The 19357-nt window shown below is 41.0% G+C and overlaps 1 protein-coding gene across 4 annotated transcripts in view; it reads left to right on the forward strand.

The window, feature by feature from the left end:
* Window positions 1-6184: 6184 nt before the first annotated feature.
* The window catches only part of PPP2R2A (protein phosphatase 2 regulatory subunit Balpha), a 40538-nt gene continuing 27365 nt past the window's right edge, over window positions 6185-19357 (forward strand). Inside the window, exons 1-2 of one of the 4 annotated variants that reach the window (XM_069801078.1) lie at window positions 6185-6392; window positions 8925-8999. In XM_069801078.1, coding sequence (XP_069657179.1) covers window positions 6386-6392; window positions 8925-8999 — 82 coding nt within the window. In that variant the 5' untranslated portion in view covers window positions 6185-6385. Of the gene's footprint in view, window positions 6393-6864; window positions 6902-8210; window positions 8263-8924; window positions 9000-16895; window positions 16944-19357 lie in introns of those variants that run through there. The other 3 variants (XM_069801077.1, XM_069801076.1, XM_069801079.1) reach the window with 3 other exon arrangements.

The raw sequence follows: 19357 nt of genomic DNA on the forward strand, positions 1-19357 counted from the left end.
GCTAGTTACCTAGCATGAAAAATATCAGCTGAATTTCTTATGTCTTTCTATGATTCCAGGGCTTAGGACATCAATCTGTTCACACCCTTTAAACACCATGAGAAATTAGCAACACCAAGCTGATTGAAAGTACAAGACTTGACTAGAGCCTAGGATCAAGAGCAAGAATGCTTGAGTTCAAAGACTACAGTGGCATTTTATTCCAAATTATATACTTAATCATAACTTACCACAATCCATGGTTTTTAAGGAACATTTCTCCTGGCAAAGGTGGATAGTTGATGTGATAAGTTCATACACCCTAGTAGCACCACACAGAGCTAGCATTAAGTTCTTACTGCAAAATGCTAGTAAAATTACAGGCTTCTTCAAAGTACAAAAACATGATTCCAAAGAGCTGATCGTGCTCTTTTTAGATTGGTTGGCTTTTTATGTATGTTTCGGTAGCAATGGCTTCAGTGATACATACAAGATAACTACAAGGCTTGAGCTAAGACTTATGTTTACATATCCCTTTTGAAATAAACCTGTGCAGGTGTAATTCTTCGAGCTCATAGTGAAGGATAATAGCTTGTTAACTTAATTAATGCTTAAAAGTACTTTACCTTAGTATCTAACGTATAAGATGCTAAACCCCACTGTTAAAAATAACAGGGAAATCCTATAGACAGCAGTGTTTTTAACACACTTGCTTTCAACTTCCTGCTTTTGTTAAGAAAAATTGTTTCATAAAAGTCTCTGAGGCTTCTCTCTCACTTATTTAGATCACCTATGTATGCTTATTAGTAAGGAAAAATGAACACTTCTGTTCCCTCAATAACACTGCAACGCTTCCCCAAAAAGAAACATTTCTGTGTATAGACCATAAAAATTTGGAGGTTTAAAAAAACCCACAAAAACAACCAACCCCAAACGAAAACTATTCAAGGCCCTTTGCAGTTTCCTATCCTAGCTCCTCCCCTTCCTGCAATGTGCCTCCTAAAGGTGGTGATGACTAAGGCTCTTCTCACCTCTGAGTTACTCTGTGCTTTTTAGAGGTGCAGCATGTTATCAGTTAAGTTTGGTTGTGAAGGGGTGTTATCTCCCCCCCCCCCCAAGATAACCTTTTGTTATAATTGTTAGTATTGCTGTTATGTTCCTCTCATTGATCTCACTGTATTAAAAGTGACTGGGGAATGTTAATTATCCCTGTTCTAAAGACTAATAGAAGAAGGGAATCTTAATACTTTTAAAAGTATTCTCTGAGTATGGATTTACTGGTTTTGGTGTATCTTGATTTTGTCACTGGTACAAAGAACTTGCATTTTCAAGCCAAAGAATGTGATGTAGTTTCTCTGTAGAACAGTGAAAACTGGGGCTAGAAAAGACTAAGACATCTCTTACCCTTAGGCAGGGAGCAGCTCTAGTTAGACTATTCCCAGTAGATGGTTATCTAATCCACTCTTAAAAGTGCCTGGTAGTGGATGTGCTGCAGATTTTTTTGGCAATGTAGTTCAGTGTTTAATCATTCTTGTTAGAAGAAAAACACTTTCTGAGTGCCTTGCCTTGTGTTCATGGTGCTTAGTTTAGGATGACTGTTCTCATTTTGTTTCTTTTTTTTGTTTGTTTTTCTTACTGCTAGTAGGTTTCAGAGTTCCGAGTTATGTCCAAATTATCCTGAGGTGGAAGATTCAAAGTGCCAAGTTATCCTGAACTATGTGCTTTGTTAATTGCAGCTACTAAGTTGCAGGAAGAGCTGAATCTAGGTCTTGTGAATCTCCTATCTTCTCCTATGGCTGCAGTTTTAGTTTCAGTAGGATTGTTAGCTTCCCATAACAGTTCTCTTATTTTTTGGCTGGACTCATCCTCCCATAGAACTAACTACAGTTTGTAAAAATTGTAATAAGAGACTTAATAAGAACATAATTTTTCTATGCATTTCAAGTTATCCCTCTTTTCTTAATTTTTAACCCCAAAATACTGGTATACCTGCTACCCTCCCAAACAAGCCCTCCTAGTTGAAAAATATTTGCTTTCCTCCCTCCAAACAGGTGCTTCCTGTCTATCTCCAAGACCTTTTTTCTTGTTTTCCAGAAGCCTTGTTTTCCCTGTATCCTTGCATGTATTTTTGCACTTGCTTTAAAATTCAGGTATATGAATCCTGTACAAATTGTGCTTAAATAATCCATTAAGCTAATATTTTGCAAATTGTGGTTTTGATCATTGCAATTTAGACCTGCTCTAAACAAATCAACTTTCGAGCTGGTTTTAAACCTGTCTTGCAAACTACTACTTTAATGAACATATGAAATTCTTTCCAAGCCTAATTAGCTTTTCTGCTTGCTTGCACCAGGCTAAAGTTAAGAAAAAAAGCCATAGTAATTTCTGAAAAAAAATGCTGAGGCTTCCCTTGTAATAGCAGAGGTTGAATCCAATGAACTTCACAATTTTGAGATGACACAAGCTGCTTGTTTACCAGAATTAGTGAGCTTCCATTGCATAAGTTTGCTCAATGATGAGTAGTTCCGGGCACTCAGTTAGAGAACCATTGGATAGTACTGTTACGTTTTGTTTGGGAAATGGCTCTCTAGAAAATTACTTGCAGTTGCAAAGTGAACTGAAAGTTATGTACCATGTCTTCTTTTTATCATGGTTAATACTTAAAACTGCCCAGTGACTGATCAGGGGAGGATGACATTTTATGCCATTTCAGAGTATTTCCCCAACAGTACAGATGCTCAGAGCTGCTAGAAGCTTTAATTTCATTTTTTACCTTTCCAAAAATAAAAACTAGTGACTTCACTGGAACTGTTCCAGTGAAGTAGGGTGCAATATATGTCTTTGTAGTGTTCAAGTTTAGGTTAGAGAGGGAGGAACTGGAAATGCTTAAACCTTTGTTTAAACCTTGGTTTTAGGTAAAAATATCTGGCCACTGGCAGTTGGGGCTTTGCAGGTGGGACCTGGTTAAAATGAACTTGTGCCGGGTAAAGCCTGACTGTCAGAAAAAGCAAATGAAAGTTCTGCATGCTCACAGATTTCCTGGCATGGCAGCTGGCACACTGCAAATAGCATTAAGGACCTACCCGCTTGAGTGAGGCTGGTGTTGGCGTAACGTGAAAAGGTTAGATGGGTTGGGACTTGCACCACACGTAGTTTACCCTGTGAGTTTGCCTGAAACTCATTACAGAATCAGGGTCTGCCTGACCTTTTGCTAGGGATGAACTTCCATGTGGCAGTATTAAGATGTGACTCAGCACTGTTTTGATAATGGTTGTTAATTAAGTGGCTACACAAGTAGAGGTAGAGACAATTATGTGAAATTAAGAATGGGGAAACACGGGGTGAATATTAGCAAACATCTTCTAGGAGTGAGGGCTGTTAGACTGTGAAATGCTCTCCCAAAAAGCAATGGAAACCTCTTGCTGAGACGCTTCAAGCTAGAGAGAACGAAGCAAAGAAGAGAACACTGTAGGGAATTACATTGCCCTGATGTTAACCTGCATGTGACCTCAGATGGCTCAGTTATTACTAAATTCCAGTGGTAATTTTGGTGATAATTACTCCCTTTATTTCTAAACTGAATTGTTGTAATTCATTATAGTCTTGTCTAACGGGTCAAATTACTGGGAAACTAAAGCAGATACAAAATGAATTGCTGATAGAGTTGTTCTTTGAGGCCGTAGTTGTTTGATCAGTGATTTGACGTTTATATATATATTGGCTCCCAGTCACATTTTACATTTTGATCTTTAAGTTGTTCTCACTTCTACAGCTCCTGATCCACGCTGCTGTGAGCTGACCGCTCTGCTGTAGTTCACTGGCCTTTAACAAATACAACCAGAAATGCTTTTATGTGGATGGTTGTCCCTGTATGTCCCTCCCGTTTCCTGGAGATGTTCTTTAGTCTGAGCTGAAGGTGTTTGTCTGTAGAGTAAGAATTAGTAATTAAAGCATGACTGGAATAGATAAATGTTCATTAAAGCTTTGTGCTGTTGGTGGTTGTGTATGACTTTAACATAATACAGTTGTTATCTCCCCAGAGCACCTGAACAAATGCTTAAACTCCAGTGAAATCAAAGGAGTATAAGTATGTGCTAATAAACTTTGAATCAGACCTGCAAAATGCACTCTTGCTAATTTGCACTAACCATTCATACTAGTGTGAATACTTGTGTTGTCTGAATTAACAAGCAAGTGAACACCCAAGCAAAGCTTGTGATTCCCAAGATGTCTTACTAATTACCCTGGCTGTGATTTAATGTTAATTATTTATTATACTTCATTATATTCTGTAGCTCAGTTAGTTCAAAACAAAAACCTGAAATGTTGGAATTATGATCCATCCTTCTGGCACCACGATATTCAATTTTTTTCTAAGTAGGATTTTGTTTTAATTATAAGTTATGTGCTAAAGCTTCATTAATTTATATTACAGAGCTAATTGCAGGTCTCCCCCCCCCCCTCTTTTTTTTTTAGCAACAGAAGTTCTTGAAACAATGGTCATTATACCATGTGAGGGCCAAATTCTGCAGTAATTGTACAGAAGGCAATGGATGAATTGGACTTTATTTGCAAATTTTCCTGCTAAATGGTTGCAGGCCAATTCTGTTTAGGGTTGAAAAGGATTTTTTAAGTAATCCTGAAAAGAGAAGAATGCCAGCTTTCATTCCAAATTTGGTATCAACTAAACATGGCCACAAATTTGTAGAATTGAGTGAACTTGTTCTTGAGCTCTGGGAAATGTGGACCGGGTGTTGAGAGAAGGGCCTTAGTGCTGTAGTGATCCAAAAAGACCCTTTTTTGATTGTGGATGTTTTCAAACATGCAGTGTTTGCCTTCAGAATTTTTTTGGATTGCTCTCAAAACGGACTAAGCAAAATACTCGGTTCCAGATATTCCCAAACTTAGGAGAATTGCAGTTCTTTAGAATGCCCCGTATGTGTTGAGTGCTCTTTCAAACATTATTGTTGTTTCAAAGATTGATTTCTATTTGCATGTGCAATCTTTATCGGGGATGTAGAGGTAAACCCGCATTTGTCCAAAGTAGCCTATACTCTGGCCCAGTTGTGGGTTTCTGGTGTTTACTCTGAAACATCGGGAGCCTGACTGCAATTTGTGTGTTAAATTTCCACAGTTCCGTGTTTTGTGCTGTACTTGACTAGGAATTCACTGGTCTTTTGTTTAGAAAAGCAGCCTCTTAGGTGTTTTGAGCTGGAAATACAAAAATTAGTGTATGGGATGATTTAGGAGACTTATTTCAAGGCACATTGGGAGTTTGTGGCAGCGCTGGGTTTGCAGGATGAGCTCATGAATCTCCAAGCGAAATCTGGATTAGCAAGCTCTACCCAGCCTGAGAAGAAAGAAAACGTCTGCACAAACATCTGTGAAGGGAAACTGATGACTTTCATAAGATCTTAAATAGATTGTACTGAATCAATTATCCAAGTCCTGTACGTTAACCACAGCTGAGACTTTAGCTGGGACCCAGTAAGCTAAAAAGGAGCCTTCATCCTTTCCGAGCCAGCGGGAGTTGTGCCAAGCTGGGCTCGGCTGGAAGTCTTTCTTTGTAGCTCTTGCTGGCTGCCAGTGTGAAAGGTGGATGGAGGCTAAAAATGGCTCGGGAGCGCGGCCGGGTGTACGCAGGGAATAGCAATGAGAATGGCAAAGACGCACTTGGGTTCTCCAGTGAAATGAGAGACCGAGCCTGCAGACGGTATGGAAAGCATCCAAGAGGGTGGAAAACGTGCATCAAACAGGTTATGTGGCTACAACGAGGAACTGCTGCATGAGGAAATGGCAGGAGAAGGAAGCGAGGGAGTGGAGGAAAGAAAAAAACCCACAACCCCAAACCCCAAAACCGAACGATGCCAAGCGAGGGGGGGGGAAAATTCAGCGAACGAGCGAAACGAAGGCAGAGCCTGCAAAGCACCCTGCCGAGCAGGCAGGGGACGGCGGGGGTCGGGGCCCTCGGAGGCGGCTTTCCCTGCCGCGGACGAGCCCCCGGAAAAGGGCCGGCGGCCGCCGCCGACCCCGGGCGCGGAGCGCAGCGCCGCGGCAGCCCGCCATGCCCGCCGCCCGCCGTGCCGGCGACCCGGCCCGGCCCTACGGGGGGCGGCGAGGGACCCGCCGCGCCGCCCCGCCCTCTCCGGAGCCCCGCCCCGCCCCCCTCCCCGCCGGCGGGTGACGTCACCCCCAGCTCGCCCGGCGCCATTTTGAAAGTGGAGCGTTCGGGGGGGGGCCGGAGCGAGGCGCGGAGCGGGGGCAGCCCCAGGAAGGGAGCCGGCCGCACCCCCGCCGCCATCCGCCGCCATCCGCCCCCCGCCGCCGCCCCCCGCCCGGCACCGGCGGCCCCGCCGCGCAGCGCCGAGACCGCCCGACCCGCCGCCGCCGCTATCGCCAGCCCAACATGGCAGGTAAGGGGAGGCTGCCCCCGCGGGGCACCGGCCCCTGCCGCCGCCGGGCGGGGGGGGCGCAGGTGAGGCTGCGGCAGCGGCCTGCCCGCCGGACGGGCGCACGGACGGACGGACGGGGCTGCCGGCCGGGGGCAGCGCCGCCTCCCTTCCCCCGGCTGCCCCCCGCTCGCCGGGGGTTTCTCCCCCGCCGGCGGAACGCCTCGCAGCCTGCCGGCTGCCTCTGCCGAGCCCCGGCTGCCGGCGTGCCGACTGCCCCTGCCTCGCTCGCTCCCTCCCCGGCCCCGCTCTCCCGTTCCGCCTCGCCTGCGCCTTCCTGGTCTTCTATTATTTTTTTTTTTTTTCCCCCCCTCTCCCTTCTGGGAAACCGTGCTTTCTTCCCACCCACCCCTTCTTCCTTTCCCTCCCTTGTCGGGGGTGGTGGTGAAAGCACGAGAGAAGCGAGGTGGAGGGGCTTCCATGGGGGAAGCCGTGTATTTTGAAGTTCGGTATGCAGGAGGCTTGCAGACAGGGTGGGTCTTTTGCCCCCCCCCCCACCCCCCCGGGCTTTTTGAATTTGTATACGTGCTCGTATGTTGCATTTATTTCTCAGGTGGAGTTAGTGAGGACTGTGGAAGAAGTGCTGCTGTGCACGGAGAGGTGTTCCAGGGCGCAGACGTGCTTGTGTCGAGAGTAGAATTGCACCCTTCTGTAGGGTGCAGCTTTTAAGCGTCTGCAAACGAGAGTAAAATTGGGTACAGGATGTCATTAAATAACACAGGTCTCACTGTGTTTTCTTTCTCATTCCTTCCTCTGCTTGCTCCCCATTTTGCATCCTAAAGTGCTCTTGGTAGGCTAGAAGTGTGTATGCATAAGGTATTTCTTCCTCCTTAGTTTTCCTTGCGATTACGTTTATCCCCCTCCTCTGCAAATGAATTGTCTTTTCAGCGCTTTGCATTTGGAGGAGCAAGCTTGAGAGGCTGTACTAGGTTTGTGCTTTGCCTTTTTCCCCTACGCTATATGCCCATGCTCCACCCTTCTCTTTTTGTTTTTGGGGGGGGGGGAAGTGCCAACTTGATTCAGGTAAATTGTATGAAAAATAGAATTATAGGCTTAAGTAGAAAGAGCAGTGTGGTTTTCTTGGGGGTTTTTTTTTGGTTGTGGTTTTTTTTTTTTACAAGCTGTCCCCTTTAAGTGCTTTCATGGTGCCAGCTGCTAAATGACAAATGAAGAGGTTGGAGAGAGGAAAGAAAATGGGTTGTACAGATTTTGGGCAATAGCAAACCTTTCCAATGTATCTGCAAAAAGCATTTTGACATCTCTTGCATAGGTGGATGCTTGTACTTGCCTTCACCTTGTCAGGTTATGTAGTTTGTGTGTCTCTAATCCTTTGGAATAGAAATTAAGGCAAGCAAAAAATGCAAACTGGTCGCTGATTGTGTTCCAGCACTTCTCTTAACCTTCTGAGATACTTGGTCCTTTTTGGAAAGATGATTTTCGTGATTCTGATTTCCTTGTCTTTGACTTTTTTCCCTCTGTAACTTAGCGCAGAAGAGGGAAGAAGTCCCTTCTTTATTCTTTGTTATCCCAAAAGCCGTAACAGAGCTCTGGATTAATGTGTAAATGCCATCTGTTGCTCAGCCTGTTTGAATTGTGTTGAGGAAAAGTTCCATTTTGACAGTGGCTTTTTAAAAAAAAAAAAAAAAAAAAAAAGGCAAGCCCATTTCAGTCTCTTCCTGTATGTACTCAGCCCTGCAGTGATTTGCTCAGAATGAAATGCAAAAGAAATGGGTGGTGATTTTTTGTGTGTTTTGGTGGCAGGGTTCAAATGAATCACTGCCTTCCGCCGAGGCAGTAATGTTCCTGAAGTTTTCTCTTCGATCCGTTTTCTATGGTAGTAGAACTTGTTAACATCAGATTGCTTGTTTGCTTTTCTGCTCGGATTTGCTGCTTTTTTAAGGCTGATAATTGCTTTCGTTACTTCTGCGAAGAGACTCTAAAATTGTGGTAAAATTTTTTTTCTTTAGCCTTTAGTATGTAGGCTCAGTTCAACGTTTTTGTAAAAGAAGGAAATGAATAGCATGCTTGGTTTATATTGAATGGATGATTGAAATTTTCCAAAAACGTACAGCTTTTTCTGACGGTTACGGTTTGTGTGTGTGTGTGTGTTTGTGGAGGGTCCCGACTTAAAAGTAGGAAGGAGTGTCGTGTGAAATAAGATGTTCACGTACTCTTATTTTAAATGCGCAGCTAAAGTTAGCACTAGCAATGTTATTTAGTCCAGCGAGCTTTTGGTGATAGAGGCTTTTATCACTGTTACTGCTTACGCTTACACTGTTTTTGACAAACGTTGCATTGAACGCTGGCAAGCCACTAATGACAAAAACAATATCTGTAAAGGAAAAAGGTGGGGAGGGGCAATTTGTAATTGTGCCGACAGCATTGCTGAGGAAGTAGGCGTGTACAATGTTGTCTGAAATTTTCAGTTGGTAACTATTGTGTGCTCTTTGTGTTGCTGTGGGGGGGGGTCTCATTTTTTTTGTTTGTCTTTTTTAGGAGCTGGAGGAGGAAATGACATTCAGTGGTGTTTTTCTCAGGTGAAAGGCGCTGTAGATGATGATGTAGCAGAAGGTAAGAGCAATATTTTTTTACTGAACGTTTTCTGACTTTTTAGCTACTCCTTAGGCAGGGAGATGTGAATGCAATCTTACTGAAGTATCTCAGTGTTGCTGTATGCAACTTGAGCAAAGTAAGTATACATTTAATGTGCACTCAGATACCCAGATTCAGGATTAAACTATGGTTTGAGATTACTGTTCAGTACACTTTTAAGAAGGGCTGAATCCAGGCTTCTTAAATACTTTGCTGGAATTGTTTTCCAAGATAGTTAAGATTTTCCTGTCACTCAGCTTTTGATTTGTGTTTTTTCCTCATCTGCAAAATGGGGAATGTGATACTTGCATTCCACAGGGAGGTGTTGTGAGAATTAATTAATGTTTGTACTCTTTGAAGATCTAAGTACTAGATAAAGATCAAGTAATTTTCCCAATCTTCCCAGCTTCTATTAAGCAGAAGAATAAGAAATCTGAATATTTGTGCATGCTTACTTACCAAGTAAAGAGGGGGTTTGTGTTTGAAATAATACTGGAAATTGCCTAAAACTTTTCTAAGCTGGCAATGACAAATGCCATCTTACACTAAGATGGCTGCCTCTGTGACTGCAAAAAAAGTACTTGTTATTTTCTTTTACTGGGATTGGGGATCATTAGAGGAATCGTGCTTTCTCTGGGCTGCTCAATCACTGTGCTAGAGAGCAAAATTTCTTCTGCGATCTTTTTTGAGGAAAGTCCCGCTGACTTCTAAATCTCTTTGGCCATAAATTCCTGTTTGCACAACACAGCCTGTAAGATCATGAGTTAAAATTTTTCTTTTGCAAGCGGTTGGCCTTGTCACTTATGTAATTCCTAGGGTTTTTTCTTTTTTTAATAGATCTTGAATGCTCTGACTTACAAGTGAGATTAATGTTATATTTAGAAAAGCAGTAACTACAGTTTGCATTATTTCCCCATTTGACTTGTGGTTCAAATTAACTTCCAAAGGCCCAAAAATCAGTATAAACATAAGTGACTTGGTTTTATTTATTAGCTGCAGCATATGGCAAATGATGCACTTTCAAAGACTCCTGTCGTTTACAAGCTGAAAGATGGCTTATGGAAACAAGAAAGCTCTAACTGTTTTTTTAAAGTTTAATTTTAAATTCTTCAGGAAGTATATTTTAAAGCTTGAACTCAAAACTACTGTTAAATGTAGTATAATTTTTTTTCCCCAGCAGACTTTAAATTCTGTAACCTTTATTTTAATTACATATCAAACTAAATCCTTAATTAAGTACAAATATTGAAGAAGTTGTGGTTGTGTGGCAGGTGCTCGCAAATAATTCTTCATTAAAATGGACATGGTGACACGAGTGTAATAGTAATGAACTTTATATATGTATATATATATGTTTACGGTCAAGTGGCTTTTACAGGGAACTGGAAATGCAGAAGTCAGGAAATAGTCTGTCCTTAACTTCCTTAGCTGTTCTGAAGTATTGTACTTCATGTTACGAAAGATGACTTGCTAGCCTTATGCTTCCTGACAGGTTAGCAGCTGTACTGTGTATTGCTGGAGTCATAGTGGGTGGAGTTCAGGGAAGCCTTCACTGTAACCAGGTTAACTAGCTTCAGTTTCAGCAAGCCGGTCAGGATGGTTTCCAAAAAATTGTGAGAATGTCCATTTCTGATTTTATGGAAGGTGTACCCTACTGATTTCGTGACCCAAAGAGCAAAGAGAAGTTTTGTTTCGTTGCCAGCTATAGCTGACTTAGGATAAATCTTAAGGTGCAAACCCCAGAGCCTTGATATCCTACTGCAAGACATGCTGAAATTTAAATGCCGAGATTCTGGAGAGAGGTCCCAAGGTTGGTATTATGCTTGATTGTAATGAAGTTGTTGAGCTGAAATTCTCCCCTCTTCCTGTGTGTTCAGCTCCCACAATTCACGCTGGAGATTGTTGAAAGCCAGCTGTCTAATCAAAGTGCAAGTTTAGCTTCCGTGTGATCCTTTTGAGTTTTTGTTATGCTTCGTAATGTCTCCCTGTGATACCGTAGGAAGGGTGGTTAATGTATCAAGCTGGTCGCATTTTTCCTTTTATTAGCTATATTTCTGGCTTTAAGGTTCACTTTAATGCAACGGAGCCCTGTGTGGTTCTTGCAAAATTGGAACAGCAGCTTTGCATGCTTCTGGTCCTCCTCCAAAATACCCAAGGACAAGTTGACAGTGGCTCTAAGTGTAGTTTGAGGACCTTTTTTCCCTCCCTCCCTCCCTTTCTGTCTGCTTTCTTGTGGCAGGCACCACGGTTAAAGCTAAAGAAAATCTTGCTGTTCAAAACTTAAATGATTGTTTAACCACTGTGGACTGCAAGCTGACAGGTATGGATTCTAATCATGTCTGTGGCTGAGGACAGTATCAATTTGTGTACGGTAGTACCTAGGGTGTGGATTTGTGGTTTTGGTTTTTTTTGAATGGCTTTAGAGCTCAAATTTTGAAAACTAACTTTTGTCATGGAATGCGGAAACTTCACTAAAAGTGTAGAAAACAAACCTGAAAGAAATGGGAGGTTTCACTTTCTGTTTTCTTCCTGTTAATAACAGTGTTGCAATATTTATATTGGAAAGCTCGCTTAAACTAAGCTAATAGAAGGGTTAATAAAAAGGCATTTAATTGCATTAATCAGTAGAATGCAAGACCAGTGGTCTCTCTACAATGTTGCCTAGAAAAAAGGCCAAAGGAGAATAACATTTTTAATACAGTAATAGCGGCAGCAACTTTAAAAAGCTTGCTAAGAATGCTAGTACGTAGCTTCCAGTATATTTGAGGTCAGATCTGACCTCATAACCTTCACATAATATGCATAACCTATAATTTGTTAGATACTTGGGTTAGAATGGCTGTCTATTACAAAGTCAATATTTGGTGGCTTTGATGGCTGAAACATGAACTCTGATACATATAGTTTTTAATTTTCTGGCTTTTTAAGCACTGTGTGATAGATGGATGTGACAGTGTTTCCTTTAGAGCTAATGAGGGTGGAAGGGAAGGAGGAGGGAAAGCTGTTACTAAAGCTTGAGGAAAGAAGATGGCAATGAGTTCATAGCTGGGGCCTGCCTGTGTCATTGCGCTGTGGCAAAGCTTTTCTAGCTTGAGGAATATGGATGCGAGGAGCCAAGAAGTAGCCTCTCTTCTCTGGGTATGTATGGAGTTTATCCGCGGTTGTAAGATGTGCCCTGGCCCTATCTGATCACAAAGTTAAGCACAGAAATCGAGTTATAAATTGAAGTCTGAGTGTCAGCTTCATTACAGTTGGGGTCATTAATTTTAACTGATGGCAAAAGTTTGCCCTTTTCTGATTTAACAGTCCATTGCGTAAGTGTTGTAGCTTGTGCTGCCTCTGATTCTGAAATAGCTGATTCTTTGCTCAACAGAAGTTTTCCTCCCTTCTTAATTTCACATTTGTCTTGCTGGAGCCCAGTTTTACAACCTATCTGTATTCAACTTGTTTGTGTACTCTGGAGAATCCAGAGCCAGGACAGCAGACTAGACAGGACTTCTCCAGTGGAGAACACAGAGTCATTGGCCTTGTTAAGTTCAATGATCAGGTTATCAAAAGCATCTGTAATATATGGATTTATTTTTTCTTTCTTCTGTGCCATCACTGTTTCAGTGCAAGTAAGACTTAGCTGTCCAGAAACACTTAAGAGCAGACATTACCATGCTTTCTTAATGGAAGTTTCCTTTATGGGAATGATTATAGAAAAGGATTACGAAGATTTTTCTGCAGCAGTTTTGTTGTTTTGGGACTTGTTTTTACTCTTCTCCTGTTATGTTCTCTAAGATGTGGCATAATGGCAACTCCACTTGGAAACGAGTAAGAGTTGTGAGTTTAAACTGTCTCTGAAAACTTGACACTTGCTTAATGGAATGAGTTTGTGCTTCAGAACAAATTAAGTCAAATTTGTTTAATTACTTGGCAGAAGGAAAAGAGTCAAGCTGCTCTATCTAAATGTTCTTTCAAATGTAATCCAAAGATATGTAGAAGTCTCATAGTCTGGGTCCAAGGCTGGGAGCCAGGAATTTAAGTCCTAAGCTTTAACCCCGAGTGATCACCCCTCATCTTTGATAAGTTGTTTAACTATTTCATGCCTAAATTGTCTCTGAAGGAAATGCTGGAATATCTGCTGTGGGTGCTGATTACTGACATAATTTTAAAGTTGGATGCTTAACCATTCTGTGCTGCTTTGTTAATAATCTAGGACTTGTTTCATGTTTCCTCTTTTATAGCCCAAACATTTCTGTAGTCTGTTTCAGTTTGTGCAGATGATGAACAGATGAAGTCTCTTATATTTCTGTCCCTAGCCAGCTTGTGTGTGTGGTCAGAGATATAAACAGCATTTGACTTTTGCCTTGTTCAGGAATGCTTTCTGTATTTGATTCTAGGTATGTTATATCTTTCAAGTGTAGTTTCATGTTTATTTTTGGCAGACTTCAAAATTGCAGAGCAGCTATGGGAACTGTTGTTGCTTCAGTAATAGTAGTTTGTCTTCAATGCACGAAAATAGTTATCTTGGAGTGAGGAATATTGGAGCCAGGAATGAGGACTGCTGTAAAAAGCAGTTTATCACAACCTCCAGTTCACCATCTTCTCTTGTCTTACCAGAAAGCTTTCTCTTTGTCAAGTAACATGCATCTGTAATTTTGGATTAGAGCTGCTGAGCCTCCTTCAGAAAGTTGGTTAGCTCTGTCCTACCAGCCTGTTATTCCCGGTGGTGCATCTGGTTCTGTAGGCTTACCAACAGCTGACTAATAGGGGCCTATACCTTGTTGATGGAGGGATGTTGCTGGGATCAGTTGGGAAGAAGGGCTTCTATTGAGCTGTGTTTGTGGGCAGGAGTCACAGAAGAGAAACAATGGCATTATTATAGAAGTCACTGATGGGCTCTTAATGGGAACTGATGGAGTAGCAGGGGAAGAAAAATTCTCAAAGAAAGGTAGCAAGGGTGTGAGAGGTTGTGATAATAATGCTGAAGAAAGATTGGGGTATAGTTCTGGGAGGGAGCTTAATTTGGGTTTTTGAGGGCTGTGGTTATGTTCTATATGCTCATAAGGTAACACCAGTTAGAAGGAGCAAGGACCAGTAATAGTTTGTTTTTAAGGGGTAGTTTGAAATACGCTGTAGATAAATAAAAAGACCAAGGTTGTAGTCCTATTCTGTATTCCTAAGTCTGCTCCTGTATTTTAGCTCTTCTATCTTCAGCTGTTTGTAGAATGGCTGTCTGTATCTAGAGAGAGAAATAGGCTACTGTGTTCTAGGAACTGCTGGTCTAGATTGACTAAAGTGTGCATTTAAAGTGTGAAGTCCCCTAAAACAAAGAGCATTTAGCAAACAGCTAAATAGTAAGTGGCTGTTTAGCTCCCTAGAGGTTATTCAGTACTCTCTCTTGACATGGGTTTGGTAGCTAGGGCACTTCAGCTTGTCAGTCATGCTGACCAGTGTTGTGCTGTTAACTTCTGTGATGCTTTTCTGTTCTTGGAATCTTTTTGGCTTAAATTAAAAATTAGTTGGAAAAAGCAGTGAGTTTTTTGTGTCGTAAATACGGCGGTTATAGTGATCAAGCCGTCAGACTCCAACAGCACAAATGAATGCAATTTGGCTATCAGTGGCAATCCCGGTGGATTACGGCTCTTGATCAGCTTTGTGAAACTTCATAGCTTTTAATTTTAAAGGTGCTACCTAAACGATTCTGGTTTGGGTATTTCTACCCTTAGAAATGGATTTCTGTGGTAGCTGTAGCTACATAGAACGTGTTTTGGAAGAACTAAAATGAAGAATAAAACTCCTAGTGGATGCAATGCTGAAGTAAGAGTTAAGAGCTGGGTGTTCCTAGCTGTACGGTCTCTTCCCCCACCCCCCCTTTCTGTTCTCTTCTGACTTGCCTATTTAGGCCATGGCTACATGTTTGGCAGCATTTCTGCTTAAAGAGGCACTCCTTCCCACTTTGCTGGCACAAGTGTTCATGTAACTGCACAATGAACTTGTTTGGGAAGCTGATCCAGCTGAAAAATACTTAAAATTATGGTTTTTACTGGATTATTTTTCAGCTGAATTGAACCCTGATCTGGTTCTCAGTGCTCTGTGTGTGCTTTGTGCCAGCACAGTGTGGAGAGTGATCGAGTGGCTCAAAGGAACACAAGGAACTCTGGAAGAGGGTTGGTGTCTTTATAGGACTTCATGTACAGTCAACACAAGACGCTGATCTCCTAAGTGCTGTACTACTACAAATGGTAAAATCAACTGATAAAAAGGACTTTAAACCTTCTCTGTTCAAGAGATACATACTTTGAGCACGTGCTATCTGAAGGCCAGCAATAGAATATATCTAATACCAATACTGTAACAGTAATCTTAAGAGACTGAACTAAAATACTGGCCAAATAAAATAGTTGAAGCTTTGGTATGGTGCACTAACGCTTTACAGAGATCCTGCATCACTGGTGATCTTTGAGATGTAAAGACTGAAGTTGGTCCAAGTCTGTGCTACTATTGAAAACAAACGGACCTGTCGATTTTTACTGGGTTACACTGCAGTCAAATCAGATCCCTGAACTAAAGGCTGTGTGGATGTGCAGACACTAGAGGTGTAAAGAAGGGGTGATGAAAATGTGTGTCTGAGGGCAGGTGCAGGATGCAGAACTGCCTCATTTGGAAGCAGCACAGATTTCGGCAGGCATAAGCCAGTTGTCAAACTGCTATTCAGTGTGACAGTTGTATCGCGTACACATGTGCAAACGCACACGCAGGGATACACGCACACAATGCCATTTATCATTATGTTGTAAATCTTTTTGATGTTTTTGTGCGGCAGAACTAGTACACATGGAATAGGTTTTCTTCCTTCAGTGTCCACACAAGCAGTATGTGGAAATGAGATTTGTTTAGCATTGTTACTAGCTCTTAGTAAAAAGACCTGTGTTAATAGCAGTACAGTTTAGTTTCTTAGAAGTTGTTGTAGAAAACAATGCCACTTAAATGGGAGATGGATTACTTACTGATTGCTTTACTGTAAAGTACTTTAAAAAGATAATCTGACAAGTGATAATCTTCTCTTATCGTGTCTTACCACTCTTAATATGATTTGAAAAATTGATCCCTTGTTTGGGGTTTTGACTTCGCCTAAACTAATGTGTTGTCTCACATTTAGATGCTGTAGAATTAGGCCTTCTTTGTTTTAGATGCTGTTTAAGTGTGCATACAATTAAATCTGCTATGTACTGTACCTCTTGTAGTAAAAACATCAATTACCAATGGTACCAAGTTAAGGATACCATTTGTTCTTTCCTCTTTAGGAAACACTGTGCTCCCAAAGCAAATTCATTAGTATAAGATGCTTTTATAACTGCCTTAAGGGTGTTTTCCAGACCTTTTTCCATATTTTCAATGCTCTATAATATGCAGTACCATAACTATGTCCACAGTGTTTTTAGTATGAAGCAAAAAGTTGTGCAGAATAAGTCAATGTTCAGTAATCATGTGAAACTGAGGTTTACCCTTTTAAAGAAATGATTGAAATGAATGAAAAGTCTTGGCATAGATAGGCACTTCTGAATGTGAATAGAGACAACAGTTACCATGTTTCTATGAAAATAAAAGGAGAGAAATACAGGAAGTATGATACTTGATCCAAACCACTTTAGAATAATCTCTTTCAACAAGCAGCGGTAGGTCTTACAGTCAAAATAACTACATCTGGACAGTTTTCTGGATTTTAAACTTGAGCGGAATATATGTAATTATAGCTTTGCTATATTGCTTTATAGCTCAGTTATGCTCTTACAGCATGCATTAGCTAAATGCTACTTTTGTAGGGCTACTATGTAAGCAAGCTGGAAATAGAAAGGACTTTGTCCTTCTTTCACGCTGTTACATGAGCCTTTGTGAAAATGGGGGGAAGCCTAAAAAGGTGTCTTGTCTTAAGAGGTAAAGTACTGATACTTTGCGTGTGTGTGCACTTGTTAATGATTTTATATAGCAGGACCCTTTATTGAATATACTGTTGCTGACTTTCTGGCTCTCCAGACAGGACTGCTTTAGGACTTTGGTCTGGGCAGCAGGTAGCATTACATGATGGTGGTCTTGCCTTGTTCTTTTCTGTGACTGAAAGGTTTTAAGTTGTTACATTTGCCATTAAAATTAAGATGCTGGCTAATGAGACATCAGGTATTGATACTGTGAGTGGATAATATTACTGAAAAGAATTATTTGAGGCTTCTGTGCATGATTGTAATTCAGTTACAGAAACAGAAGTGGCTGTGAGCTTCTCTCTTCTAACTTATCAGGCTTTTGTTAAGCACTGGAGGAGAAATTATTAATTTGGTCAGCCATTCTTTATAAAAATGTATTTTCCTCTTGGCAATCTACAAGTGATAGCACCATTAAGAAAACCAGCATATTTAGGTCACATGTTAAACCCCTTAGGCAGTTACGCTTGCATCTAATTTTGGAAGAAAATTTTAGGGTCAGGAAAAGAGGGTTTAAAAGAGTTGTATTGTAAGAAAGATTGATTTCCCAGGTATATAGAATGCATTTTGTGTGGAAATGTTTCTCTTTGCATTTTCAATTGCAGTTCTTAAATTAATGCTCTGGGAATAACGTGATCTCCAAACACACACAGTTGGCACTCTTATATTTTTGAGAACTTGAGAAAAGATAATTGCATATATTCAGGAACAGTTAAGGTAATTGAGACTTCAGACTATAGTTGCTTGTTTAAAATTTGGAGTAATTTCTAATATATTCTTGGCTGTTAAATGCTAGTAGCTGTAATTTCCTTTTTCCCTGATGAAAATAAAAAGTATTCCAGGGATTACACTTAAAAGTAGCGATTTCAGCTGGCGTTTCTCCTGTTAGTAGAAGGTTAGAAGATGATTCGCAGAAATTATGACCTATGTGTGTTTGTGTATAGTGCTTATAAGTGTAGTCTGAGGGACTTAATTTTTTCATATAACTTAAAATTTTAAAGTAAATTGGTCCAGCAGGCACGAACTACATAATGAAGTAAATCTTTAGCTTCAACTCACATAATGATTCTCAAAGACGCTTGTTGGAGAGTTCCTGGAGTTTTTTTTCCACTGGAATTACAGAACAAAACCATAACTTTGCAGGTACTGTTCTTGGTGCGTTGTGTAAGGATTCATTTATAGAAATATTAGAGATAGTTTAAAAAAAAAATCTTGGATTGTCTTTTAATAATTGCCCCGTTCAGCTTGCTTTAGAGTGCAGCGTGGCCTTGGTACGGAAAGAGGAATTAGAATTCAAATTGCATCCAGACTTGCCTGTAGGTTCATTGTCACTTTAAGTAGCTGCTGCTTCTGAAAAAGATGGTCCTTCCTTGTATGTTTACCAGTTACTGCTTTGAGCTGACCCAGGTGTTCACTTAGCTGCAGAGTGATCGCTTTGGGAAACGGACCTGAATGAAAATTACATGGTTTTGATTATTTGCTCTCAGATTAATTTTATCCTGAATTAGGTTCCTCAGACCGATTTGTCAAACTGTGACAAACGTTTGTGGTAGAATAGGTAGTGGTGCTACAGTAATGTGACAAGAGATGCGAGAGGTGAATGGATGGATTGCTTCTCTTGGAGATACGATAACGGTTTTAAGGCAACATGTGAAACTAGGGCATTGTGAACAACTTGCTTAGCCTCTTCCTCAGCCTTTTCATCCTTGCAGTTGATATGTGCTTATTCACAGACTGCCTTTCATATGGAAAACTCTAATTTTGGTGAATTGAGATTCATGTTTGAGGACATCTCTTCTAAAAGATCAGTATGAACAAACAGCAATTGAAGCCCACAAAGTTTTTCATTATGCAGTGTAGCAGTGAGAAAATGGCACTGCTTTATAGAGGTAATAGCAAAACATTCATAAGCTGTTTTAGTGGAATGTGGAACTGTCGGGAATGGCTTTTTGACCAAAATTTTAAAACTTTTTATGTAGTCCTTCTGCCTGTTCTCAGGCTGTTCTTATCACAGCTTCATATTTTTGTGTGGTTGTTTTTGTTTTGTTTTTAGCTGAATTTTACTTTCTTTTTGTTTTCAAGAAATATCCAGGATCTTTTGTTTTAGTCCAGACCATTTTGGAAGTCATAACCAACTCTTGAAAGTGGTGGGGGCTGGTAACATACCAGTTCTGTTACTGGAGCAGAACGCATGCTGTGCTTAACACAGCAATTTTGTCTCTGACAATATTTAGATGCCTCAGAGGAAAGTGCAGTAGGAAGACAGAGAACATTTAAAACAAACAAACAAAAAAACCCACTTGGAGATTCTGCACATCAGGTTGTTGGCTCCCTGCAGCTTGTGGATTCTTTTCCTTGATTTGACCTGAAGAA

The sequence above is a fragment of the Haliaeetus albicilla genome, chromosome 13 (genome assembly GCF_947461875.1).
Source record: "Haliaeetus albicilla chromosome 13, bHalAlb1.1, whole genome shotgun sequence".
NCBI lineage: Eukaryota > Metazoa > Chordata > Aves > Accipitriformes > Accipitridae > Haliaeetus > Haliaeetus albicilla.